The sequence below is a fragment of the Sarcophilus harrisii genome, chromosome 4, assembly GCF_902635505.1.
Source record: "Sarcophilus harrisii chromosome 4, mSarHar1.11, whole genome shotgun sequence".
Lineage (NCBI taxonomy): Eukaryota > Metazoa > Chordata > Mammalia > Dasyuromorphia > Dasyuridae > Sarcophilus > Sarcophilus harrisii.
In genome coordinates this window covers 284,981,548-285,006,299 of record NC_045429.1, presented here as the reverse complement: position 1 = coordinate 285,006,299, position 24,752 = coordinate 284,981,548, and the positions used below count along the sequence as shown (strand labels likewise).

At 44.9% G+C, this 24,752-nt stretch overlaps 4 protein-coding genes across 11 annotated transcripts; 2 read left to right on the top strand and 2 right to left on the bottom strand.

Annotated features, from left to right (window-relative positions):
• Positions 1-44: 44 nt before the first annotated feature.
• On the bottom strand, positions 45-7,466 carry NELFE (negative elongation factor complex member E). Of its 5 annotated transcripts, none has more exons than XM_023502877.2 (12): positions 7,375-7,451; positions 6,787-6,958; positions 6,456-6,575; positions 6,038-6,107; positions 5,710-5,855; positions 3,873-3,947; positions 3,628-3,665; positions 3,139-3,494; positions 2,867-3,011; positions 2,583-2,637; positions 2,250-2,352; positions 45-239 (listed from the first exon to the last, which is right to left on the bottom strand). In XM_023502877.2, the coding sequence occupies exons 3-12, from the start codon at positions 6,528-6,530 to the stop codon at positions 142-144; spliced, it is 1,161 nt and encodes a 386-aa protein (XP_023358645.1). In that variant the 5' UTR covers positions 6,531-6,575; positions 6,787-6,958; positions 7,375-7,451; the 3' UTR covers positions 45-141. The 5 variants fall into 5 exon arrangements, with proteins under 5 accessions (XP_023358645.1, XP_031821009.1, XP_023358644.1 ...); XM_031965149.1 differs by lacking the exon at positions 7,375-7,451 and adding an exon at positions 7,058-7,165; XM_023502876.2 differs by lacking the exon at positions 6,787-6,958 and having other exon boundaries at positions 7,375-7,466.
• Positions 7,420-18,221, top strand: SKIV2L (Ski2 like RNA helicase). 2 transcript variants are annotated; one of them, XM_003768913.4, is made up of 28 exons: positions 7,660-7,765; positions 7,878-7,990; positions 9,124-9,233; positions 9,333-9,450; positions 9,530-9,644; positions 9,768-9,842; positions 9,946-9,999; positions 10,108-10,298; positions 10,412-10,540; positions 11,024-11,169; positions 11,517-11,663; positions 11,865-11,949; positions 12,216-12,322; positions 12,948-13,094; positions 13,183-13,279; positions 13,495-13,707; positions 13,813-13,923; positions 14,057-14,287; positions 14,946-15,083; positions 15,308-15,445; positions 15,592-15,696; positions 15,974-16,121; positions 16,238-16,364; positions 16,539-16,749; positions 16,934-17,044; positions 17,160-17,378; positions 17,663-17,803; positions 17,902-18,221. In XM_003768913.4, exons 1-28 carry the CDS (start codon positions 7,744-7,746, stop codon positions 18,100-18,102), a joined length of 3,750 nt encoding a protein of 1,249 aa, XP_003768961.1. In that variant the 5' UTR covers positions 7,660-7,743; the 3' UTR covers positions 18,103-18,221. The 2 variants fall into 2 exon arrangements, with proteins under 2 accessions (XP_031821005.1, XP_003768961.1); XM_031965145.1 differs by lacking the exons at positions 16,934-17,044; positions 17,160-17,378; positions 17,663-17,803; positions 17,902-18,221 and adding an exon at positions 7,420-7,489 and having other exon boundaries at positions 7,650-7,765; positions 16,238-16,378; positions 16,539-16,681.
• A 76-nt stretch (positions 18,222-18,297) lies between these two features.
• On the bottom strand, positions 18,298-21,197 carry DXO (decapping exoribonuclease). Of its 3 annotated transcripts, none has more exons than XM_003768940.3 (7): positions 21,029-21,197; positions 20,065-20,432; positions 19,428-19,663; positions 19,083-19,302; positions 18,841-18,976; positions 18,607-18,701; positions 18,298-18,527 (listed from the first exon to the last, which is right to left on the bottom strand). In XM_003768940.3, exons 2-7 carry the CDS (start codon positions 20,424-20,426, stop codon positions 18,389-18,391), a joined length of 1,188 nt encoding a protein of 395 aa, XP_003768988.1. In that variant the 5' UTR covers positions 20,427-20,432; positions 21,029-21,197; the 3' UTR covers positions 18,298-18,388. The 3 variants fall into 3 exon arrangements, with proteins under 3 accessions (XP_003768988.1, XP_031821012.1, XP_031821011.1); XM_031965152.1 differs by lacking the exon at positions 21,029-21,197 and adding an exon at positions 20,515-20,719; XM_031965151.1 differs by lacking the exon at positions 21,029-21,197 and having other exon boundaries at positions 20,065-20,465.
• A 73-nt stretch (positions 21,198-21,270) lies between these two features.
• STK19 (serine/threonine kinase 19) lies at positions 21,271-24,607 on the top strand. Its single transcript, XM_031965154.1, has 7 exons — positions 21,271-21,380; positions 21,473-21,609; positions 22,134-22,229; positions 22,623-22,762; positions 23,284-23,381; positions 23,570-23,717; positions 24,191-24,607. The coding sequence occupies exons 1-7, from the start codon at positions 21,290-21,292 to the stop codon at positions 24,234-24,236; spliced, it is 756 nt and encodes a 251-aa protein (XP_031821014.1). The 5' UTR covers positions 21,271-21,289; the 3' UTR covers positions 24,237-24,607.
• The last annotated feature ends 145 nt before the right edge of the window (positions 24,608-24,752 follow it).

Sequence of the window (24,752 nt, the reverse complement as noted above, 5' to 3'; positions counted from 1 at the left end):
CTGAAAAATTCTTGACAGCCAAAGAAATTCAGAAACTAAGGAGGTTAACTGAATATCCACTTCAGTGGGTTTTTACTAAAGCCTGGAGGGGAGGAGGGGAAAAAGGGAAGGAGGGATTTCTTCCCCCATTCTTTCAGCTGCCTAGAACCCATCCACAAGGTTTTCTTTATAGACATCATCATTGTAGACAATCTGGGTCCTCTTGTCCCGATGACAACCCTTAGGGCTGCTTTGTACAGCTAGAGAGAAAGAAGAGAATATGTCAAAAATATTAATTAAAAAAAAAAAACAACAACCCAAAAAACAAACCTAGTCAGAGCTCATCCTTAGTTTGAAGCAAAGTTGGTCTTCAGTTCTTTTTTTCCTCTTTGGAATCTGCAACTTCACACAGACTTCTGAGAATGTAAGACCCTCTACATTAATCTACTCTGGACTGCCTTCCTGCTATTCTCAAGCCCATGAGTGGCTAACTCAGGTTCTAGAAGCCTCAAGTTCTGAGTGAAGCTCTTGAAACTTAAGTGAAGGAAAAAAGAAAGTGGAAAAAACTGCTATTTTGAATTATATTGTAAAAGCAATTTGTGTCTACAATGATTTTAGAAAGTAAAGACAGTGTTAACATTTAACTTCTATCAGTACAACAATAGGGTTATTAAAATTCTGAAAGGAAGTTGCATTCTTTTGTCAATGACATTGATGAATTTTCCTTCTTACCTTTGATAAATTTGTTTGATATCCCCCTTTTTCTTTCCTCTCTCCCTCACCATGAAAATATCCTATTATCTAGCTATAAAGTTGGGAAACTGATTAATTTATTCATCTTAAAGTGATAGGGACAGATGCAGCAGCAATATAAACAAATCTCTTCCAAGGTAATACATTAAAGAAAGTGAGTTTATTTCAAAATATTCTTAAAGCTCTTAACCTTTCCTAAACACATTCTGAGAACAATTTGACATACTATCTTTACTTTTATGTACCCCACTTCCTTCCTTTAGAATACAGAGGAAGAAAAATCCCTTCTCCTAAAGTTACTTCCTCTCAGGCAGTGCCCTAAAGATAACAGTTCTTCCCAACTCCTGGGAAACTGCATTCTTATATAGCCTCCTTCCAATCTCTTTAATTCTTCCTCCACTTTCAAATATGCTTATTCACCATTCTGAAAACACAAAACAAAAAACAAACCTCCAGGCCCTTTGATGCTGGCTTAATTCTTTAGTTAATATCTTGTTCCTTTCCTTTTCAATGCTAAGTCTTTCAATTGATTGGTTTCTAACTAAGTACTGACACTTCCTTACTATTCATTCTCTTCCCTATGACAGCTGACTTCTACTCACCAGTTCATGAAAATTGCTCCCTCAAGTTCACCAACAAATGCATGAAGAGTACTAGATTAGGAGTGAGATAATGTTGGTTCTGCTATGTAATTTGGGGCAAATCATTTGACCTCTTAGAACCTCATTTTCCCCATCTGTAAAATGAGGATGTTGGCCTTGATGATCTCTAAATCCTATGACTATGATTTTATGATATCCTATAAACTAGGACAGTTACTAAACTGGCCTTTTCCTAGTTTTCACTTTCTGGGGCAAAGTGACACTCTAGATTATACTCTCCCTTTCCCAACTTCCTGAAACTTGACTTTCATGACATGGCATTACCCTGGCTATCTCTCTCTTTTCTATTCCCCTTCCTCTCCTACATTTTGGGAGGAAATGAAGGGGGAAAATGACTAGATAATCCTCAAGGCTCAGTTCCTGATTTTTTGCTCTTCTTTACAGCTTTACTGATGAATTGATCTCTCATAACTTCAATTATTTCCTATGTAACTTTCATCCACATCCTTAACATCTGAGAGCCAGGCTCCTATATACATGGAGGGCATTTACATCTGAAAGTCCTGCTATTACTTCAAAATTCAACATTATCTAAAATGTAACATCTACTTCTCCAACTAAATAGCCCCCTAAACCCAACTTTCTTATTTTTCCAAGTTATTTAGGCTAGAATTTTCCCTATGAATAGACACCTCCTTCTCTGACCCCCCTCCCCCCCCCTCTTTCACACTTCTATGTCCAACTCAATTTTGTTAATTTTTTCCAAAAATCTTGAGTTCATCTTTTTTCCTTCCCATCTCCATGACTACCAAATTTGTCCTGGCCTTTATCTCATTCTAGTGAGTCTACAGTTATGCAGAAAAGCAAGATCAAGTGGTGGATTACTGTGGAGTTGAGCTGGAAATGTATTCTTACCAAGGGAGCCCCAGACAGAATTGCCGGTGGCAGCATCTAGCATAGGTTGCTTACGAGCGATGCTAACCTTGAGTTGCACAGATTCTACCTTGGTCCCATTGAGCTGTGAGTGGAGAGACCAGTAGTGGTAGAAAGTTAAGAACAAATCAGAGAGGATCTACTTGCATCAGATACATTCTATGTACAAAATATGGGGAATTAAGATTGAGAATGAGGAAGAACTATGATATTGGGACGGTACTCACAATTTACACTCTCCCACGCCCAATATTTTATGGGGGAAATAACAGGAGGAGGAGAAGGGACAAAGGGAATCTATTTAAGAATTCTGACCTCGGCTATTGCCTGATCCGCTGATTCCATCTTCTCATACGTGACAAAGGCACAGCTGGGTGAGGATGGAAAACAGCATCATTCCTAGGGCCCACATCTTTTTTGGCCACTTCCTCCCCCTATTTCTTCTACCAGGCCCAATATAAGTTTTCCCTCCCTACACCCTTCCAATCTTCTGTCTCTTCTTTGGCCCATGAAAATTTTCATTCCCTTATATTTTTTTCTAGGACCAAAAATGGCTTACTGAGCCTCTCTTTTACCTTCCTCTTCCAAACCCTCCTTACTTTCGGGGTGGATCCATGGAGAGGTCAATGATGTTCCCAAAGGGTGAGAAGGCTTCACGAAGGAGGGTGGGTGTCATATCTGTTCCAGATACATACAACGTGTTTCCCTTACGTGGACCTCGGTACTCAGGAAATGAATCAGACCCTGTAAGGCCAGAGATCATGCTTAGGATCAGGGATTACAATCCAATTAATCTCTAACTGGAAAGGTCATTGTAGACCCCACTCAAATATTCTCAAAACTTCTTATTCCCTAAATTCATGTCATTTACTTCGGAAAGGGCCCTCTCGATCACGGTCTCGGTCCTTGTCCCTGTCCCGGTCTCTGTCCCGGTCTCGGTCCCTGTCCCGGTCTCGATCACGTTCTCTGTCCCGGTCCCGATCCTTGTCCCGATCCCGTTCTCTGTCTCGATCTCGATCCCGGTCTCTATCCCTATCCCGATCCCGGTTCCTCTCATGGCTGCAATCTCGACTTCGGCTTCGGGGTGGGGAGACAGAAGAGGGGGGACCACTTCTTTCCTCATAACCCCAATCAAAGCTTCGGGGAGGACCATCTCCACTCCCTGGACCTTCTGATTCTTCCCCATCTGGTCCTAGCTCCCGAAGTCGATCACTGGATGACACAAAGCTGTAAAAATACAAAAATATTATAAGGTCCCTCTACCCCATTCCCTCCCTCAGAGGTATGTGTATCCTCCCCTTTCAAATCCTGGTTCCTTCTAGTCCAAGCATGGCTCCAGGAACCCTATTCCATCTCTAACCTCTCGTATAGAGATTTCCTCTGGGGACGTCTGGATGACTAGATGAAAGAAAACAAAGAATAACATGAAGAATAGTCAGGTTAATACCCTGTTGCCTCATTCATTTTTCTTTCTCCTCTCACTTTGCCCAATATATTCCCACTACAACTATCCCTTATCTCCCTATGCCCCCCTTTCTTCCATTTTCCCCCACCTTGCCTCCAAATGCTTTTTAAGCACTAGAAATCTTGTAATTTCCACATTACCTCCTGCAAATCATCATCAGCTGAGATGCTTCGCTGAAATGGTTGAAAAGTAGGGGCTAGGCCCTTCTCTGGATCCTAAGGATAACAAAGTGGAATTAGAATGCCCTATCCAATTGGCCAAAGTTTTCCTGCCTCTTAAAAAAAAACAACAACAAAAAACTGATGATTCCCCATTTCTTTTAGTTCCTCCCAAAAGATGGCATGTGCTCAAGAGAAACGCCCATATACATTTCTAACTTCCTCAGATATCCTACAATTGACTAATCATTCATTAATATGCTCTGAATAATATTGTCTTAGTTTTGCTTCTACCATTATTACCATTATTTCTCAGTCTTCTTTACTAATTTATTATCGTTTATCATGTCCTTTAACTTTGGGTATACTCCAAGGTAATGTCCTGTGTTCTCTTCTCTTATTCCTCCTACTCATTTGATGAGTTTTTTAGCTCCCAATTGACTTAATAATCATCTCTACATTGATAATTTCAAGAACTATATTCAACATATTTATTCCTCCAATCTTAAATCAATTACTTATTGGAAATTTTGAACTATATGTCCTTTAGGTATATAACATACAACAAATCCAAAACAGAACTTATATATTTTTTCCCCAAAACCATCCTCTAAACTTTCTCATCTCTACTGAAGTCACCAATACTTTTCACAAAAGTTCACAAAGTGTAGCATTATCTTTGATTTCCTACTCCACAAATACTAAGTCTTGTCTATACATGAACAAAATGTTTTGGGTAGTTTCCTTTTTACTCACATGACTATAGTCCTAGTTTTTTAAGCTGTCATCACCTATTGCCTAAATTACTGCAATAACCTCTTAATCTTTCTTTCTGAAGTCTTTCCCTTCTCCAATTTATCCATATTAGAGCGATTTCCTAAAATGGAGGCATGACTATGTCATTTTCCATTTCAATAAATTAGCCATTGGACAATGGTTCCCTACTGCTTTTAGGACTAAATATAAAATCCTGCATTTGGCATTTAAAATCTTTTATAACCAGACCCCAACATAGCTTTCCATCATCATTATATATCATTCTGATTCCTGCATTAGGAGGGCAACCCAGACTAGCTACTTTGCTTTTACTCAAATATGATACATCATCCCCCATCGTGGTGCTTTTTTTCACTAGCTATTTCCTATGTATTGGTATCATCCCCTAACTTCCTCCTTAACTTATCTAAGAATTCCTTGTTTATTTCAAAGCTCAGGTCAAGGACCACCTTTTTACATGAAACCTTTTTTGATCCACTCAAGCTGTCAGTCTCCCTCTGCTCCAAATTACTCTATGCTTATTTTATAATACTTATAATATGTACATACTATTTCCCCCCCAATGTAAAGGCATTTCTGTTTTTGTAACCCAGTACCTAGCACTGAGCCTGGTACTCAGTAAGCATTTAATGCTTTTTGATTAATGAAATTACCCAAACCATTCTTGAGGATATTTTGAATTTGGCTTGTACCACTTCTCAGGTGTAGTTCCATGAATATAATATCTTTGATAGAAAATAATTTTAAATTAGAGGGGACCTTAAAAAAAAAATCATCTGGTTTGACTTTCTTATGAAGAAACGGGGGCCCATAGAAAGTGAATCTCTTAAAGGTTTCTATCCTAAAATTGTTTTCTTCCATTCTCAAGAAAGCCCTCCTTTTCCTACTTCAAATGCTTACTGGGTATTTACTAGATAGACAGAGCTGTTCTAGTCCTTTAAGAAAATATAAAAATGAATGAGATACCATCCCCATTCTAATGGCCCTCAGCATGGTAAATTAAGACTGGACTCACCCCAATTCTTTCTTTGATTCCACTTACCTTCAATTTCCCCTCCAGAGTCCGTGATCGTTTGAAGCCAGAATTTTTGGTTTCAGCTTTAATGGCACTAATGGCTCCTGATTTTACCAGCTGTTTAGCCTGCTCTGTTGCTGTGGCTGTGTCTACCACGGGTTGCTCTGATAGAGCTAATCAAGGAAAAACACAGAAAGCATTAAGTGGAAATAATAATCCTGCCTAACCTGTGGGAGAAGTCCTTTTAGGTCCCAATTCTTTTTTCCAGTATACTGCTGGAATTCCAACCAAAATGCACCTCCCCTCCTCCACTTCTCTCACCCCTTGTAATAACAGCACTTAACCCATTACTCACAACGTTTGATGCCCCCCTGGCTGGCTGTGCTACTATTACTTTGCTTCTTAAGAGCCAATAATGCTTTTTTCTAGAGAGGATAGGGAAATAAAAAAGAAAAAGGAGTTAATGAAGGCTTTTTGCCACTCTAAGATCTTATGATCTCTTGTTTGGAGAATTTCTCATAAATTTCACTTAAAGTAATTACTTATAAGAACTACTAAAATCACGATGTCTTGTGGTTGGGCAAGGTGACATAAGGTGATATTGGGCTCACAAGCCATACATATACCAAGGGTGTTGCTTATCAAGCGGTACCAAATTTAACGGTAGTGCTACATAGATGGGAAGATGGTTATTCTTAAAGTAATGAGTCCAAGAAAAGGGTTTGGGATACAAGCCTATGTTTTTCTTCCGTTCACTCTGCTCGTTTGCTTACCTTTTTTTTGAGTTTGCTGAATTTCTTCTGCAGTGTTTCTTCCTCCTCACTCAGTCCTGGGGGCAGCACCAACATGTCAGCTCCCAGATCTGAGCCAGGTCTGGCTCTCCAGAGACGCAACTGGAAAGCAAAACAACGTATCCAAGGGAGGTATCTTTTATCTATCCATCCCACATAACCTTAGGGCCTATGGTGTCTGAGACATATCCATTAACCATGGCCTGCTCTGCCCTCTCAGTGGCTTTCATGAGTGCCATCCCTGGACCCCAAAGGAGAGAACCCCGGGACGGCCAAGTCATAGACTCCCCAGACAAAGAACTTGGAAGGCCACCTGCTCTGACTCTCATCTACTCTAGATGTGATGAAACAGCTTCTCGAAAGGGAAGTGGCTTGTTTGAGGTGGCAAAGCCAGGACCAGGACCCAAGTTATGGTTGAATTCCAGCACAAAATCATTCCGGAGGGGGATGCTCTTCGGTTAGAATGGAAGCGACATGGTGTTTCCCTAGAGATTTAACAAAATCTCTTTTTTTCCTCCATCTTCCTCCCCCTATTCCTACTTGGTAGGCAATTCTCAAGTCAAATCAACTTATTAAGAGCTTACTATGAGCCAGGAACTGTGCTAAACGCCGGGAGTACGACGAATGGCAAAACCTTTTCCTTGCCCTCAAGAGGCGTGAGTTTACTGGGTGAAACAATATACAAATGCTCTCTCCTGGAATATCCCCAACCCTCACGTACATCGTTACTATGGCAACAGTGCTCGAACTCGGGCCACTCGAAGGTGGTGATCATAGCAACAACAGGGGTTTCCGAACGTCCGGGGTTCGAGCTGGAATTCCCGCCATGTCACCATAGCAACGAGAAAGGAAGACATAAAGAGCCGTAGGCCGAAGAGATGGAGAGAGGGAGGGTTCTCACCAGAAAAGGGAGACGATATCTCCTTTACACGGTCCACCGCAGCAATTCCCTCTGCCCTCTCGGGAAGGCCAGACGGGCGCAGAGTGATGACGTTTAGGGGAGGGATCTGGAACTGGTAGGCTCTGTAACCTAGGCGGCCGGAGGGGAAGGCACTTCCCTTTAGGCCTTGCGCCATTTCCGGCACTATTTCTTTTCTACACTCTTCCCCACTACCTGTTTTGTTTCTCGGCCTGAAGCCATTTCCGCCCTTCTCTCTTATGACGTCAATCACGCAGGACGCGGCAACTTCCGCCATGCCAGGGGCGGGACTTCCAGAGCTTCGGTCTTCTAAGCACTTCCGGCTTCGCGAAGACTGTGGGAAGCTGCGTTATGCTGGAGACGGAGCGTCTGGGTAAGAGATGGGTCAGAAGAGGGGCCGGGAGCGAGTGTGACCTTTGCCCTTTGCCCTTTGCCCTAAGCCTGCATCTTTGCCCTCAATCCTTACCAGTCTCCTTGTTTCTCAGTACTGCCCCCTCGGGGGCCCCTGGATTTGCCTTTGTGTGCGCTGGAGCTCGGATGCACTGGGCGCTGGGAGCTTTTGAGCCAGCCTCAGGTCTCGGATTCGCCGGCGGGCACCGTGAGTGAGCCCCGAACCCCCGAGGGCTTCCACTCACCCGGATCCGGAGTAAAGCGGTGTTTCCCGCAGTAATTTATGATTTAGCGTCAGGGAGAGATCCCCGGGCTTGCAGCCGGCAGGCCCCGCCTCCCCCTTCCCTGCTGTCACTCCCCGTGGAACCCGGGCTCGAGCTCTTTCGTGGAGCGTTGGGGAGGGGGCAGAGAGCCTTGCCCGCGCTCTTCTTGCGCCGCAGCTCCCTTCTCTGTAAAATGAGGTCAATCATCTTTTTCCCGATTTCATGGGGGAGGGAAGAGTGTGCAGGGTTAAGATGAGAAAATGAATATGGAAATGTGCCACTGTCGTTTTTAATAATATATTCACAAGGACAGGAATTCTTTTCAGCTGTTATTCATCGACTCCCAAATGCCCTGATTTGGAGGAGGATGAAGAGAGCAGCCTGTGTTGCTGAAAGATGTGAGGGAAGGGGGGCCGCGAGGTGGGGCAGCCCTCAAGGCGGGAGGGCGCCGAGTTCAAATCCGGCCTCAGACACTTAACACGTCCTCGCTGTGTGGCCCTGGACGAGTCACTGAACCCCAACTGCCTCAGCAAAAAAAAGGCTGGAAAAATTTAATTCAATTCAGTATGATTTTGAGTGCCATTTGATACTGGAAGTGGGATTTGAGGATCTTGTTCTGGTGGATTGCAGATTCCTCGAAGCCTTTGGTTGTCAGGACCATTTTATTTAATCTTTCAATTTCCTCTAGCACTGAAGTGTGTAGATAAAAACATTTTTATAATTGAAAAGATTTGAGGAGTTTCTAACTTCACTGTCTGAATTGAGGGATTTTGAAGGGAAGGCTGGGGAGGGAAAGGAAATAAGCATTTATATGACACCAACTATGTGCCAGGCACTGTCTTTACAAATATATCTTTTATTTTTCTACATTCCCTTTAGTGCTTATCACAGTGTTAGACACATAGCTGAATGTATGCCTTTCCTTTGACTTATTCTTAACTCTGACTCCTGTATCTCCTTGACCTGTCTTCATTTAATAAGGAACCTTAATCTGTCTTCTTTCTCTCCTGAGCAATTTATTCTCTACCTTTCACTCTGTGTTTCCCATTCTGTGTTTGTCTTTCTTTCATTTTCCCAGCTCTCTCATGGGCTACCACCCTGTGCCCCAGAACTGCAAGGAGAGACTGAGCAATTGTTTCTGTCATCCCCTGAATGGCTGCCCCTGCATGGTGTGGAACGTGTGGCCTGGTGAGAAGGAACTTTTGTTCTTGAGAAAAGGAGGGGCTAAGATGGGAGTGAGGCATGATGGTAGTGGGAAGACTGATTTGTTTCTTATGGTCTCTTAAGGAAATGGCAGAGAAAGACAGATCCCTGGTCTCTCCTGGGGCTGCCAGGAGCACCTGTCCCATCAGATCTGCAGGCTCAAAGACACCCAACCACCGGCAGAGTCCTGGGCTACAGAGAGGTGAAGGGCATCTCCAGAGACATAAGACAGAGAATAAGAGATGGATTTAGCTTCATTATATCACTGTATTCTCTTTCAGGTCCTGCTGGAGGACACAAACCTTTCGGCCACAACTTCCCTGTCTCTACGCCGGCCCCCAGGACCCTCATCCCAGGCTTTATGGGGCAACCCAACACACTATCCATTTTGGCCAGGTGATATTTGAGGAGAGAGAATGGGGAACAGAGTGAAGAGAAGGCTCCTGTGTCCTAAGGAAGCTAGGAGGCAGCTATTTCATATATACTAACTCATTTTTTTTCTGTTTCCCTTCTTCCCAGGTGGGATGGATGAACCTACCATAGCAGATCTGAGCATTTGTGGGGACTCTGAGGAAGAGATTGACTTTGAGAAAGGTGAAGGGGGGACTAAAAGAACAGATTGAATTCTGATTAAAGATTGGAGATGGGAGGAGGATGTGGCCTCTTACTACAGTCACATTCTACTGTCATTTTTCAGATCTCCTTACCATTCCCCCAGGCTTCAAGAAAGGTGTAGGCTTCACTCCAAAGAGTAAGAATTTTCTCTGGTGGGATAGAAGGGAGAAGAAAAGATGTTAGAAGAAACAGAAAAGGAAATACTGACTGTACCTCTATTTCTCTTGCCTCTGCATCTTGCCAGATAACTCAACCCCTGCTTCTGGCCTTCTCAGTCTTAGCCATCTTCTCGAACCCCTGGAACTTGGTGGAGGGGAGGAAGAGGAAGAAGAGACTTCAGGAAGATTGGGGGGTCCTGGAGGGGACAGTGTTACAGCCTCCACTTCTGAGCCCCCACTGGTTCATGCTAGTAGCCTGGAGGATTTAGTCCTAAAGGTAGATAGCTTATAGATAGATGGATAACTTGGTATGTTCTGCTGGGGTCTGAGCAGTAGGTGGGATGGGATGGAGATCCAGTACAGTCTGATTCTTTTTCCCTTAATCTCTAGGATGCATCAGCCCCCTTGTCACCTCCAGAACCTCCAAAGCCCCCAGTCTTGGAACAGTGGGCTATTCCTGTGGATATTACTTCACCTGTGGGAGATTTCTACCGGATTATCCCCCAACCTGCCTTCCAGGTCATGAATCTCATCTTTTCTACTCCCCTCTCTACAGTGCCATGATCCATATTCTCTGCTTATCTCATTCCAGTCCCTTCCTGATAGGTAAGATTCGTGACTTGCCCTATTCCAGACTACGAGAGGTATACAGATAACATAAGAACCACCACTCACCTCAGCCTTCCTGGCTCAGGATGCTGTAACCCTTATGTACCTCCCCTGGGACATTCTTTCTTTCTCACAAAGGAAATAGTGTGTGATAGGGAGGGGCCATACTAGGGATAAAGTTGGGGTAAGGAGACCTACCTCCAGATTTACCTCAATATTTGTAGCTATTTTCCCCTTCTTTTCTCTACTTATTCTCTCTGGAATGATTATAAAGTTATGAGTCATTTTGTTTTATTTTGTATCATTTTATTAAAGACGATTTCTACCTCTTTCCTTCCTTATCCACTGGATCATTCTCACACTATCTCTACCCTGTATCTGTCCTTCTCACAGTGGCCGTTTGAACCAGATGTATTTCAGAAACAGGCTATTCTGCACCTGGAGAGACATGACTCTGTATTTGTTGCTGCTCACACATCTGCAGGAAAGACTGTTGTGGCTGAATATGCCATTGCCCTTGCCCAGAAACATATGACCCGGTATGGGGGTGGGAAAAGGGTAATCCTGATTTTATCCTTAACTTGTCCATACCAGTCCAGCCCTCTTCTAACTCAATGCCTAGGACACAAGGAGGAGTTGAGGGAAGCCTGTGGGAGAAAATGATGACATGGAGAGGAACAGGAGAGAAAGAAAGAGACAAGAAAAGAGAGGCAATGAGGACAGATTAAAATGGTTTAGAAATTACCAGAGTTATTTTAGAAGGGCATTCTGAAGGGGCGAATGGTGGAGCGAGTTTGGTAGAATGTGTGGGATGGACCTGGAGGAGGAAGAGGAAAGTAGGTCTGAGCTCAGGAGTGAAAGTTCAGGATTCCTCCTCCTTCTCCAGTACCATCTATACATCACCTATCAAGGCCCTGAGTAATCAGAAATTTAGAGATTTCCGAAACACCTTTGGTGATGTGGGACTCCTCACAGGGGATGTCCAGCTACATCCTGAAGCTTCCTGCCTCATTATGACCACAGAGATCCTTCGGTGAGTAGACTAATGTCTTGGGATTGAGGGTCCATCTTGAAGTCTGTGGTCAATTGTGTACACTGTCTGGGATCTAAGGGGGAAGGATTTAAAATTAAAATTTAAAGTAGGAATCACAAGGGTGATAAGTTATTAGTTGAGAGAAGGAAGTTCCAAGTATGTTTAAATCTGTTTGTATTCCTTCCCATCCTTTTCACCTAGCTCCATGCTGTATAGTGGTTCAGATGTGATTCGAGACCTTGAATGGGTGATATTTGATGAGGTCCATTACATCAATGATGCTGAGGTGAGGAGAATGCAGCTCATTAGCATTAGCATTAGTAACTGACCTTTGGACCTTTCAATCTTTCCCTGTTTGTACACATCTTCACTTCCACTCCCAACTTTATCACCAGAAAGGCACTTATCACATAGCTTTCCTTTGAGGATAAAAGGGAAGGTCACAGGGGGAACAGGAATCATGGCCAGATTGGGTAGTGAATGTTAGCATGTATGTATCTATCTTTATACTTGTTTGTGATATTTCTGCGTCCTTGATCTTGCTGTGACTAGAGAGGAGTAGTGTGGGAAGAAGTCCTCATCATGCTTCCTGATCATGTTTCCATCATTCTCCTCAGTGCTACTGTGCCCAATGCCCTTGAATTTGCAGATTGGATTGGGTAAGGATCAGAGACGAACACAAAATTTGAGTTTTATGTGGTATGTTCTGGGGAAGAGGCAGTTCTTTTATTCCATATCTTTGGAGAGGATAGGCTGACACTAATAGTTAGGAGAGCAGTATAACTCTAGGGAGTGGGTGGTGGTAGTGATGCTGATATTTTCCTTTAGCTATCCTTCTTGATCAAAGATTTTCAATAAACTTGTTTAGGCATATGGAATTCTCATATGGTAACTATTCCTTGGTCCTGCTCCTTTGTCCAATGTAGATTCTTTGGGGAAAAGAATGGAAAAAGGATGTGATTTTGGAGGCAAGGAGAGTGAGTGATGGGATAATGGTGAAAAAGTCATAGCGTTATAATTTTAGAGTTAGAGAGGACCACAGAAGCCACCTAGTCCAATTCCTTTATCTTACAGATGCAAATATTGAGGCCCATAGAGTTGAATACATTACAAGATGTCACTACATTCTCCCCTTCAGGAAGTTTTTCCCAAGGCATTTTCTAGAAGTCCTTGGATAAAAGCATAGAAATAGTCACAGCCAGAGATAGGATTAAAAGTTGGACAGTGAGATGGAAGGGCAGTTCCACAATGTAATGATCTCTGATCTTTGTCCCTCTCCCACAGGAGGCTGAAGCGTCGGCATCTCTATGTGATCAGCACAGCTGCCCGACCAGTTCCCTTGGAACATTTTCTATTCACTGGGAATAGTCCAAAAACCCAAGGAGAGCTTTTTCTGCTTCTGGATTCACGAGGAGTTTTTCACACTAAGGGGTGAATTGGGGAGAAGGAAGCAAGGAGTAAGCCATGGCTGGGAAGGCCTGAACACCTGGGACTTTATCTACTTCTCTGTCTGTCTTAGATACTATGCAGCTGTGGAGGCCAAGAAAGAAAGGACTAGCAAACATGCACAGACCTTTGGGGCAAAGCAGCCAATGCACCAAGGTGGGCCTGGACAGGTGAGTTCTGAGATGGGATCTACAGAAACGGATTCATTGCTTAACACTACTTCTTTCTTTCCAACTGCTTTTTTCTTGTTATCTAACCCCTCTTTTCTAAGGACCCCATTAATCTAGTTGCCAGCTCTTCCCCTTTTAATACCTGTTGGAGCCTTAGAATCTAAACCTAGTTCTTTTTGGTCCTAGACTCTGGCCCTTTTTTCTTTTCTTGCCAGGACCGAGGCATATACCTGTCCCTCTTGGCCTCCCTGCGGAGCCGTGCCCAGCTCCCTGTGGTGGTGTTCACCTTCTCCCGGGGCCGCTGTGATGAGCAGGCGTCAGGTCTCAGCTCCCTTGACCTTACCACCAGCTCTGAGAAGAGTGAGATCCACCTTTTCCTGCAGCGATGCCTTGCACGACTTCGAGGCTCCGACCGCCAGCTACCTCAGGTATCTGAGGCCTGCAGGGAGGGAAGGTTGGAGGTCTACATAAAAGCTATATTAGGCTTTGGGTATTTTATGACTCCATGGTGACACCTAAATTTTTGCTCAAAGGTACTGCATATGTCAGAACTCCTTCGCCGGGGTCTAGGTGTACACCACAGCGGTATATTGCCCATTCTCAAGGAGATTGTGGAAATGCTCTTCAGTCGTGGTTTGGTCAAGGTAGGATAATAGAAAGAACTTGGGTTGAAGGGGATATATTTAGCTCTGAGAAAGTGTCCAGACTTAGGAAAGTCAGATGTGGTATCTTTGAAGGCCAGGAGAGAGCTTCTAATTGCTTAATCCTTTGCCCCAGGTCCTATTTGCTACAGAAACCTTTGCCATGGGTGTGAACATGCCAGCACGGACTGTGGTGTTTGATTCTATGCGCAAGCATGATGGTGCAACTTTCCGTGACTTGCTCCCTGGGGAATATGTACAGATGGCAGGGCGGGCAGGGCGTCGTGGTCTGGACCCTACAGGCACTGTCATCCTACTCTGTAAGGGACGTGTGCCTGAGATGGCTGATCTGCATAGGATGATGTTGGTGAGTTACTCTAGAGTGGGGAGATTCCCTTGACTCTCAGCTCCAATGCTGTGATTACCATTAATTCTTTGTTCTCTCTAATCTTATAACTTTGTATCTCTTCTAATCTTTTTTTTTTTTCTCTCCCATCTTTTGTAAGTGAACATCTCAGAGACCTCTCTCCCATTTTTGTTTCATTTCTTATAAAATTTTGGTTTTTTCCATTATAAATTGTCAGAGCTGTAAGGGATTTTAAATCATCCAGTCCTACACAGATCCCAGCTTCTTAAAACTATGGTTTGTGACTTCATATAGATTGCCATAACTGAATATGGGGATTGTGAAATTGTGATTTATTATTAGTATATGTTTGATTTGTATATCTGTTTCATATGCCTATATGCCTGGGGTCACAAAAATTTCTTGAGTGAAAAGAGGCTGCAAATGGAAAAAAACTTAAGAAGCCCTGTTCTTAACGAAAAAATTGAGACCCAAAGAAGGCAGTAATTTATTTACGTGTACATAGCTGTTAATAAAGCTGAAATTAGAATCTCTACCTCTTAATGAGAAGGGATTCAACTAAGATTATCAGGGAAAATATTTTTAATTTTGGAGAGGGGAATGGAAGAATTCTTTCCATTTCCTTCTTCCTTCTCTGATTCCTATCCCTGATCCCCAGGGAAAGCCTTCCCAGCTACAGTCCCAATTTCGCCTCACATATACAATGATTCTTAACTTGCTTCGGGTTGATGCCCTCAGAGTGGAAGATATGATGAAGAGAAGCTTTTCTGAGTTCCCTTCAAGAAAGGACAGCAAGGTGCATATGCATGCATGAGTGTGCACATTTGTATGTTTTGGTGGGTGTTTGGGGGACATGTCTGGATCCCTAGAAGAACAACCTAGGAGTTGGTGGACTAGATCAGATCCTCAAGGAAAACACACCTGGGATTTGGGAGTACTCCAGTACCTGGTGATCATAAATCTGAATCTTAAGCTTCCTGAAGCTTCATCCTAGTCCCTGTCTCTTCCGAACCCTTACAGGCACATGAGCAGACTTTGGCAGAATTGACAAAGAGACTTGGGGACCTAGAGGAACCAGATACCTCAGGGCAGCTTGCTGATCTTCCTGAGTATTACAGCTGGGGGGAAGAGCTGACAGAGACTCGGGGCCTAATCCAGGTGATGGGGAAAATAGGGAAATGGGGAGGGTAGGGACAGGAACAGACAGAATGCTGCTACCAGCTTACTGACCAGGGGAGTGATCTAGGGCAATGAGAAAACACTCCTTTTTATTCCTCAGTCCCTCCTCTGACATTTTTTTCCAGCGACGGATCATGGAATCAGTGAATGGGTTGAAATCTCTGTCAGTGGGAAGAGTGGTAGTGGTTAAGAATCAGGAGCATCGGAATGCACTTGGAGTGATCTTGCAGGTAAGGGAAAGTGGGCTTGGAATCCCTGGATTGGGAGATTGGTAGATTCCTTCCTCTGTTTTCTCTAACTTAAACTCAATTACATTGATTTGGGGAGGGTGACTTCTACTTTCAAATCCCTCCAGGTTCTCATTCATGTCCTTCATCCATTTTCAGTACCATGCTTCCCCTTGGGAATTTGATTTAATTTAGAATCAAGTTGCATCTCTTGTCCAGGTTAGGTGAGATTAGGGGAAGATAAATGTGACCCGAGTAATGTTGCTTTTCTCTCTCTCAGGTCTCCTCAGATACCACAAACCGAGTTTTCACAACCTTGATTCTCTGTGAGAAGCAGCCCCCTGAGGGGCCACTGCCTGGCAGTTCCAGATCCCTTGATGTTCCCTATCCTGATGATTTAGTGGGTCACAAGCTATTCCTCCCTGAAGGTAAGAACTGGGTGGAAAGTGGGGAAGACACTTGGGTTAGAGATGGGGTTCCATCCCCAGGAACAAGATGCCTGGGCCCCAGGACAGCAATTTGATTCTGCTATTCTGTCCTACAGGGCCTTGTGATCATACTGTGGCAAAACTTCAGCCAAGTGACATCATTGCTATCACAACAAAGATGCTACGGGTGAATGGGGAACGAATTTTGGAAGATTTTAGCAAGAGGCAGCAGCCAAGATTCAAGTTAGTAGCTTTGGGTGAGAAGGGATAGTTTGATGAATTGGGGAAAAAACTTTACTACCTTGGGAAGAAATTATTATAGGATGGTAATCCATTGGGTAGTGATAGTGTATGAATGTTTGCCTATTCTGAGCAAAGGAGATTTCAGAGAAAAAACATTTTTTGTTTTTCTCTCAGGAAGGACCCTCCCTCTCCATTGGTGACCTCTGCTGTTCAGGAGATGCTCCGATTGGCTCAGGCACATCCAGCGGGACCCCCCACTCTGGATCCAGTCAATGATTTACAACTGAAGGAGGTGTTAGTAGTTGAGGGTGGGCTCCGTGCTCGGAAGCTAGAAGAATTGATTCGAGGTGCCCAGTGTGTACATAGTCCCAGGTTTCCAGCCCAGGTGAGACCATTCGTTATCTGAATTCCCAGAGGAGGTGTTTCTTTACCTGGAATTTTTGCCAATATGTGGTAATGGAGTGATAAAAAGAGAGAGGGATACAATTTGTACTTTGACTCTTTCCCCTAAGCTGAAAAAGGTAAAGGGCACCAATGTTACTCCCTTCTCTTGCATCTTCTTTCTCTAGTACCTGAGACTGCAGGAACGTGTGCAGATCCAGAAGGAGATGGAAAGATTACGGTTTCTACTTTCAGACCAGTCATTGCTCCTGCTGCCAGAGTATCATCAGCGAGTGGAGGTAGGGAGGAACTAGATGCCTAATGCTGAGGCTACGGGGTTCAAGAGGAAAGCTAGAATAGCCAGATAACTGAGTCCTATGCACCTTTTTCAATGTCATCTCCTTCCTCACCCAGATCCTGAGGACATTGGGCTATGTGGATGGGGCAGGGACCGTGAAGCTGGCAGGAAGGGTGGCATGTGCCATGAGTAGTCATGAACTGCTTCTGACAGAGCTCATGTTTGACAATGCGCTGAGTGCCCTTCGGCCAGAAGAGATTGCTGCTCTGCTATCTGGCCTTGTCTGCCAAAGTCCTGGAGATCCTGGAGACCAATTGCCAAGCACTCTTAAACAGGTGAGGGACACACCACTCACCATCACCCGACTTCTACCTCCCCTCCATTTCATATATGCCTCTGAATTTCCCCTGGGAATCCTGGACCATCATTTTCCTTCATTTCAGAAAAGCTTCACACATCTCCAAGAAGACTGTCCTGGTAAAATCCATCTCTATTTTTCTAACACAGTTCTATTATCAGACTGAGTTTTCTCTTATTTAAATGATAGATGCTTTTTCTGTTTTCCCTAAGAACGTGACTTTGCCTGGTATATGGTCTACCCTTTCTTCAACCTTTTCAGGGCATAGAGCGTGTCAAGGATGTGGCCCGGCGGATTGGTGAAGTTCAAGTATCCTGTGGCCTAAACCAGACTGTGGAAGAGTTTGTGGGAGAACTACACTTTGGGCTGGTAGAAGTTGTCTATGAGTGGGCACGAGGCATGGTGAGTTCCTTAGGGATAGGGAAACAAAGCAATAATTGGTTTAACTATCTGAACCTCAGGGAGAGCCAGAAGTTTTAACCCTTTTCATTTTTTTGTAGCCTTTCTCTGAGCTGGCAGGGCTATCAGGGACCCCAGAAGGTTTGATTGTCAGATGTATCCAGCGCCTGGCAGAGATGTGTCGTTCATTGCGAGGGGCTGCCCGGCTGGTGGGAGAACCTGTGCTAGGTGCTAAGATGGAGGCAGCTGCCACAATGCTCCGTCGTGACATAGTTTTTGCTGCTAGTCTCTATACCCAGTGACCCTTCTGTAGTCCGTACCCTACTGGTTTCTCCATGGTTCTTTACCAAAGAATGGGCCATGGAAGAACCAATTTCTTTTAAAAAATTAATAAAGCAGCAAAGCATGCTAATGTGTATTAGCTTGGGGGTAGAGTAATTTTTTCTGAATTGGCAATCTGCTGAGTTAATTAAGGGGAAACAAAAATAAGCACCAGATAGTTAAAAATGCTTTTATTTTGTGTGTGTAGGAAGGAGGGACCAGCCTCTTTTTGATTAATTTCCTGGAGAAATTAGTCCTCTGAGCTACTTAGGAGGTCTTAGGAGGTGAAGGGAAGTCCTGGGTTACAGCATCCACATACCAGGTAGGCAGAAAGGCATAGGGAGCATCATAATGAACAGACACAGTAACAGGGCCACTTGGTTCCCAGGAGAAGAGGTAAACAAGCCTGTCAAAGCAGAAGATAAGTAAGAACTGGGTATTCACAGGCTTAGGTCTTAAGAGAGAATTAAAACTAGACACCTCACCTGGGATCATCTTGAGTGACTGTGTTTTGGACAAAGCTGAGGAAAGCAGCACAAAAGTTCATACATACAGATGGATTCCAACCTTCTCGGTCATTCTGAGGACAGAGATAAATGGATGGGAGCTTAATGTGAGACTAGAGGACCTAGTATTTCCAGTAAATGAAGGGAAGGGAAAGTTCTGCAGTAAAAAAAAAAAAAAAAGCTGAGGGGCAGTATAAAGTCACCTATTATTACCCTTATGAGTTCAAACATCTTCATGGTGGGAAAGGTTTTGAGTGATCGCACAGCACCTGCAGGATCTCGGAAGCCAGCAACTACACGTGGAACCCCAGGAAGGAATGACTGAGCCCACCACTTCAAGAGTTTGTGTCTGTGAGGCACGAGATAAAAGATCACTCGAGACTCTCACCAAACGGACTATTTGGTCCCCTAACTTTATTTTGGTTTTGTTATCAATTCAGCTTTGTTGCTCTTACCGGTAGAAGCTCCTCCACTGGCCAGGGCTGTGCATTTCTTTTGAGGTCTTGAGCTCTACATAGCAGGCAGGTGGCTGTGTAGATGGAGCTTTAGGGTCTGTACAGTCCATCTCTCCAGAGAAGAGCAGGTGATGAGTTCCTAATTGACTTTGTAACACTGAGCAGAATTCCACATTAGTATTGACCTCTCCAGAAGGATCAGGAGAACCCCCTGGTGTGTCTGTAGGAGGGAAAAGACGATGTAACAACAGGAAAAGCCACAGGAGAAAAAGCTCTTAAGATCAAATTTGTATTAAAAAAAAATGTTATCATAGCACTAATTTACATCCATATCAAAACTCTCACCTGCACACATGTACTGTTCAAACTTGTACCCCATGTACATGAGTTCCCGGAGGAATGGAGGACGAGCCAGTCTCTGTGCCCTAGCAGCAGGTGTTTCCACCTCACTCAGATAAAGAGTCCCGAGAAAACGTGAAGCTGCAAGCTGCCAACCTTCTTGACGCTCATAGGGTGTTGTCAACAGCTTTGTTAAATGCCCTCGCCATGTCACCACAGCCCCTGCCAACCAGCCTGGGCCCCTGTGAAAGGGTGAAGAAGTGTTGACAGTTAATTTAGGGGAAAACTGATCAGAGAAGATGAATCAATTATAAAAAGGTTAAGATTCAGGTAGCCTCCCCCAAAAAATATGGCCAGAGAAGGAAGTATTGAGGAATGCCATTTCAAGGTAACCAGGAAGAATAAGGCCAAAAGAACCATGAGGGCAAAGTAAGAGTGTATTTTGGACTTATGTTTCAGGCTCTACCTTTATTCTATGTGGGATCTTGGAAAACTTCTGGTTTCAAACCATTTTACAGATGAGGCAACTAACTACCACCTGGAATGTCATGTAACTTGCCCAAAATAACAATCTAAGGACGGTGACCCAGACTTGGTGCCTGGTTTCCTGATTTTCAGGGGGAGGTGGCCTCTGTGTATTCACCCTTCCAGCTGCCCTCGGTGCTCCAGGAGCCAGCGAAGTAGGTGATCCAGCCCCTCTCTGATCTCCTCATTTCGGGGCCGGTAGCGCTCGGGGTAGCCTTCCCGGAGGTCGAAGTCAGGGGCAGAAGTGTGGATTGGGGGAGGAGCAAAGTAACGCAGGGCCCGGGAGTCTCCGTGGTAGCGGCGCTCGGCGTCCAGGGAGAAGTGGCCCAATTCCGAGGGGCGGCGGTAGAACGGGAAGGAGCCCACGTAGAGGGAGGCATCGGTGGGCAGTGAAGGGGCAGGGTGGGTACGTTTGGTGGGGCCCTCTGCCCCCCCATCTTTCATTTCTCCAGCTCTTCGCTTAACACTCTGAGACTCCATTGACTCCTGCAGGGGCAAAAAGGAGACCTCTTTCCCCATCACACACACACTCACACTCAAGCCTGAGCGAGAAGGCAGACCCCCACACCTGCACGTCCACGGAGAGTGAAGGGGACGGGCCCTTTTCTTTCCTCCTCCCCTCTGCCTTTTCTCTCGCACACTTCCAACTCCGGGGGATATTTAGTGAGCTTTCCCTCAGCCAGTTTTCCTCCCCATCTCCTGGAGTCTTGGCCCCTCTGGACTTCCGGGACCCTCGGTTCTGATTTCCGATCCCCTCCGCTGCTGCCCTTCACCCCCACCTCTCACCGCCTCCCACCCCTTCAGTGTTTGCCCTCCAGGTCGCTGCAGGGTCTGGGGGAGACGGCTTGCTTTCGGGGCGGGGGTGGAGGGCAGAGGGAGGGTGCCGAGTCTGTTCTCTCCCCGCCCCCTCCATGGCTGTGCGTGACTCGGTAGTACGTAAGCGCCCAAAGTGGGGAATGTTTCTTCTTCTGTGCGCGACACACTCAGGAAGCGACAGCTACAGAATTGCCCACATCTCGCCGAGGCGGCGCTCGGCAGCTCAGGGAATTACCCGGGGAGCGGCAATTGGAATATTCGCTTACCTTGAGGTCCTTGCGCGCCTAGCCTCCGCTCATAGCCAGCCAGCTCGCTGGTGCTGACGTCATCTCCCCGCGACCGTGCCTCTTCCTGTGCCGGCCTCTCCTCCGGGAACGCTCCTTCATTTACCCGGAAGATCCAACTCCTAGTCCCCTTCTCCTGTCTTTCTTCCCTCGTCCCGCTCCGCCTTCCCCGGGCTCTCGTCACTGGTGCTTCCCTTCTGTCTCCGTACTCACAACCCCCCCAAGGGTCGGGGGTCCCGGGCCATGAGCCGGAAGCGGCCCCGGCTCGTCCCGGAAACCTTCGGGTGCAAGAGGCAACAAGGGCCAGGGGGGGCCGGTGAGGAATTCCCGAAGGGTGAGTCCGGTAACGCGGGAGGGAGTCTGGGGGAGCCCGGGACGGCCCTAGAGAGAAAAGAGCCCAAGCCCCTGACTAGACCCCTCCCCCAGGGTCGGTGCGCAGGGCCCTTCGGGAACTGGGCCAATTGTTCCCCAGGCGGCTCTTCCAGGACGCGCTGCCTCCCATCGCCCTCAAGAGCCAGGTGTACAGCCTCGTGCCAGACCGGACCGTCGCCGACAGGCAGCTGGTGAGAAGCAGCCCAGGAGGGATCAGGAGGCAGGGCCCGGGGACGGGCCTTGGCCCCGGCACCATCAGCAGCAGCCCCATCAGCAGCAGCCCGCGAAGAGTCACCGGAACCAATGGGAACGCCGACTTTGGGGGTGGGGGGAGGGACTGGCAAATAGGAAAATAGTTGGAGGTAGAAGTAGCAGAACTGTCAGTTTGTTGTGTGAGTAAAAGAGAAAGATGCTATGTGGGGATGCCGTATGGGCAGCCAACTCGGAAGAAGCATTGCCGGGGTAGCCGGTGGAGAGAGACTTAATTTTTTTTTTTTTATTTGTCAAACTGGTAGATAGTTACTAGTTTCTGCTGACCTTTTACTACGCAGATGGTGTTTGGTCTTTTCTACATTGAGAGAGACATCAGAAAAGAATGGCCTTTACCCCCTTCCCCCTTTATCCCGCAATCGATCTTCCCCCTTATAAACTTACTCTCACTCTCCCCAAGCATAGCTGTTTTGACATGTCTTATTTTCCATCTCTCCTGAGACAGAGAGAACTTCGGGAACAAGGGGAGATTCGAATCATTCAACTTGGCTTTGATTGTGATGCTCAAGGGATTGTCTTCACTGAAGATTTTAGGACCAAAGTGTGTATATATGTGTGTGTGTATATAGGGCAATGGAACTAGCGACTGGGGAAATGTTGAGGTCTAGTAAGACTGATGGAAAGATATTAAGGAAGGAGGCAAAAAAAGCATTTTGTGTGTTAGTAAACATTAAGTTCCTACTGTGTGCCAGGCATTGTGGATACGAAAAGATAGCTCCTGCCCTCTAGAAGCTTGCAGTCTAACAAGGAAGACAATAAGCAAATAGCTTTGTGTGAAACAGCTGTAGCAGGATAAAGAGGAAGTTATTAATTGTGTGTGTAATAGAATCGGAGAAGATGCTACGAAAAGAAATGGGGTGGGGAGGGAAGGAAGGGTTTTGGTGGAAGGCCACATTGGAGTTTGGTTGCCTTTTCCCTCTTGTTTCTTCTTCAGGCCCTGGAATCTTGCAGGGGCTGGCCATTTGAAGGGACAGTGAAGAAGTTTCTAGCCCTGGTACTTCCAGCCTGTGGAGACCTCAGCTTTCAACAGGATCAGATGATCCAAACCTTTGGTTTTAGGGACTGTGAGATAACGTGAGTGTTGGCAGCATAAGACCTGGGCAACTGACAACTACATCTATGGTCCTATTGTAATCTTTTCCCTTGCTCTTTTTAACTCTCCCCCTAACATTCTTTTCCTGGCAGGGATGCTTTCTCTCCCATCCTCACTCATGGGGTTATCTGGGAAGGTTGAGAGTTATATGTATCTCATGAGAGTGGGATTTCTCAAAACTGAATGTCATCACTTAAAAAAAAAACCCTAAAAGATGCATCAAGTTTTTATAACAGTGACTACCCTTATTTCTATCTTTATATTACCAAACTGGTATTGGAACAGTACAAACTTGGTTATTTCCTTTTCCTTATAACATAGTAGGGAAAGAGATCAACTTTTATTCTTCTAGAAAGAGGACTTAAACAATGAAAAAATATGCTGTTCATATCCCCCCCATGAAATTGACTGAATTTTTCTATTTCTCTCACTGCAAAAGGAACCCAGGCAAATTACATTCCCTCTTTCCTTAACTGTCACTTCCTTTCCTCTCCCATCCTAGGCAGCTGGTTAATGCTGGAGTCCTCACAGTCCGAGATGCTGGGAGCTGGTGGCTGTCAGTGCCAGGAGCTGGAAGATTTGTAAAATATTTTGTTAAAGGTACTGGTTTCTCTTTCCTTTCTCTAATTATTCCAAAAGTGTAAACCAGAGTTGTTCTTTCTCACCTCTGTCCCAACTAAGGATACTTAGAAGAGAGCTCAGTGATCACATCCATTGTCTTATGTGTCTTATGTGTGCTACAGGTCCCTGCTTTTGTGACTTACTCTGCTCTGCTCTTTTTCTTCTAGGGCGACAGGCAGTACTTGGAATGGTTCGAAAGTCCAAGTATCGGGAGCTGTCCCTTTCTGAGCTTCTAGGCAGACAGGCTCCTCTGTCTGTGCGGCTTGGTCTTCCCTATCATGTACATGATCTAATTGGAGGACAGTTGCTTGACATGTAAGGATCTATCTTAACTTACTCCCTTTCTTCCTACTGCCAAGTGTTAAATCATCTAAGACTGGAGCTTTATCTCATCTTGATGATCTATAGGACTTGCTTTTTGATTGCCCACACCAGTTTTTTGTAAACATGGACTCTCTTAATTCTTCCTACTCCTTATCTTTGACTCCTATCCCACCCACCTTCCTTTTCCCACCTTCCTTTTCCTACTTCTAGCTAGGCAGCACAGTGAATAGAGTGCTATACTTTGGATTCAGGAAGACCTGAGTTTAGATTGTTTCAGACACTTACTAGCTATGGGATAATGAGCAAGTCATTTATCTCTGTCTTCCTCGGTTTCTTTAGCTGTAAAATGCATCACAGGATTGTTTTAAGGATCAAATGAGATGATAATTGTAAAGTGTTTAGTATAGTGTCAGTTATATAGTAGACATTGTATAAATCTTATTTGTTTTTCTCTTCCCCTACAGTGTCCCTACCACATCTGGGACTCTTCTTCGCCTGCCTGAAACATAAAGATTCTGGTTATATCTATTCCTACTTCATGTGTAGATATAACCTGCAATCCAAGATGTCACTGTTGACTTAACACAGATGGAAATAGCATTTCCAGAGGAGTCTTCCCTTGAAAGGTCTGGAGTTGAGACTACGCTTTGGCTCTCTGGGTTGATGGGACAGATATAATCATTGTTGTTTATATTTTGGGCGGTGGGACCATGCTTGTCCAACTCTGCCAAGGAGGAAGATCAGAAACTATGTCAATGTTTTGGTTATTGCCTTTCACATAGAATATATGTTATTTTGTTATAGATGGAGTAGATGCAGAGAGGATGGAATTCTCTTTTTTGCTTTTCAAATCACCAAATAAATTATTGTTTTTTCTGTGATGTTTTCTTTTTAATTAAAAAAAATGGGGGGGGGGTAAGATTTTGAGTTATAAATTTTTCTCCTCTTCCTTCTCTTATCTCTCACTTCCTCAAAACAGCAAGCAATCTAAGTTATACATGTATAGTCATTTTAAACATATTTGCA

Bases quoted from the DNA above. Each gene is read 5' to 3' on its own strand.
- NELFE (XM_003768912.3), bottom strand. From the start codon at position 7,248: ATGATCACCACCTTCGAGTGGCCCGAGTTCGAGCACTGTTGCCATAGT. The intron at 3,666-3,872 runs GTAATGTGGAAA...TCTTTCATCTAG, and splicing joins CTGATGATGATTTGCAGGAG to TCATCCAGACGTCCCCAGAG. The intron at 240-2,249 runs GTAAGAATACAT...CTTTCTCTCTAG, and splicing joins TTCTGTCTGGGGCTCCCTTG to CTGTACAAAGCAGCCCTAAG.
- SKIV2L (XM_003768913.4), top strand. From the start codon at position 7,744: ATGCTGGAGACGGAGCGTCTGG. The intron at 9,234-9,332 runs GTGAGAAGGAAC...TGGTCTCTTAAG, and splicing joins GGTGTGGAACGTGTGGCCTG to GAAATGGCAGAGAAAGACAG. The intron at 13,280-13,494 runs GTGAGTTCTGAG...TTTTCTTGCCAG, and splicing joins ACCAAGGTGGGCCTGGACAG to GACCGAGGCATATACCTGTC.
- DXO (XM_031965151.1), bottom strand. From the start codon at position 20,465: ATGGGGAAAGAGGTCTCCTTTTTGCCCCTGCAGGAGTCAATGGAGTCT. The intron at 19,664-20,064 runs GTGAATACACAG...ACCCTTTCACAG, and splicing joins CACCGAGGGCAGCTGGAAGG to GGGCCCAGGCTGGTTGGCAG. The intron at 18,977-19,082 runs GTAAGAGCAACA...CGTGCCTCACAG, and splicing joins CAGTGGAGGAGCTTCTACCG to ACACAAACTCTTGAAGTGGT.
- STK19 (XM_031965154.1), top strand. From the start codon at position 21,290: ATGAGCCGGAAGCGGCCCCGGCTCGTCCCGGAAACCTTCGGGTGCAAG. The intron at 21,381-21,472 runs GTGAGTCCGGTA...CCCCTCCCCCAG, and splicing joins CGGTGAGGAATTCCCGAAGG to GGTCGGTGCGCAGGGCCCTT. The intron at 21,610-22,133 runs GTGAGAAGCAGC...CTCCTGAGACAG, and splicing joins CCGTCGCCGACAGGCAGCTG to AGAGAACTTCGGGAACAAGG.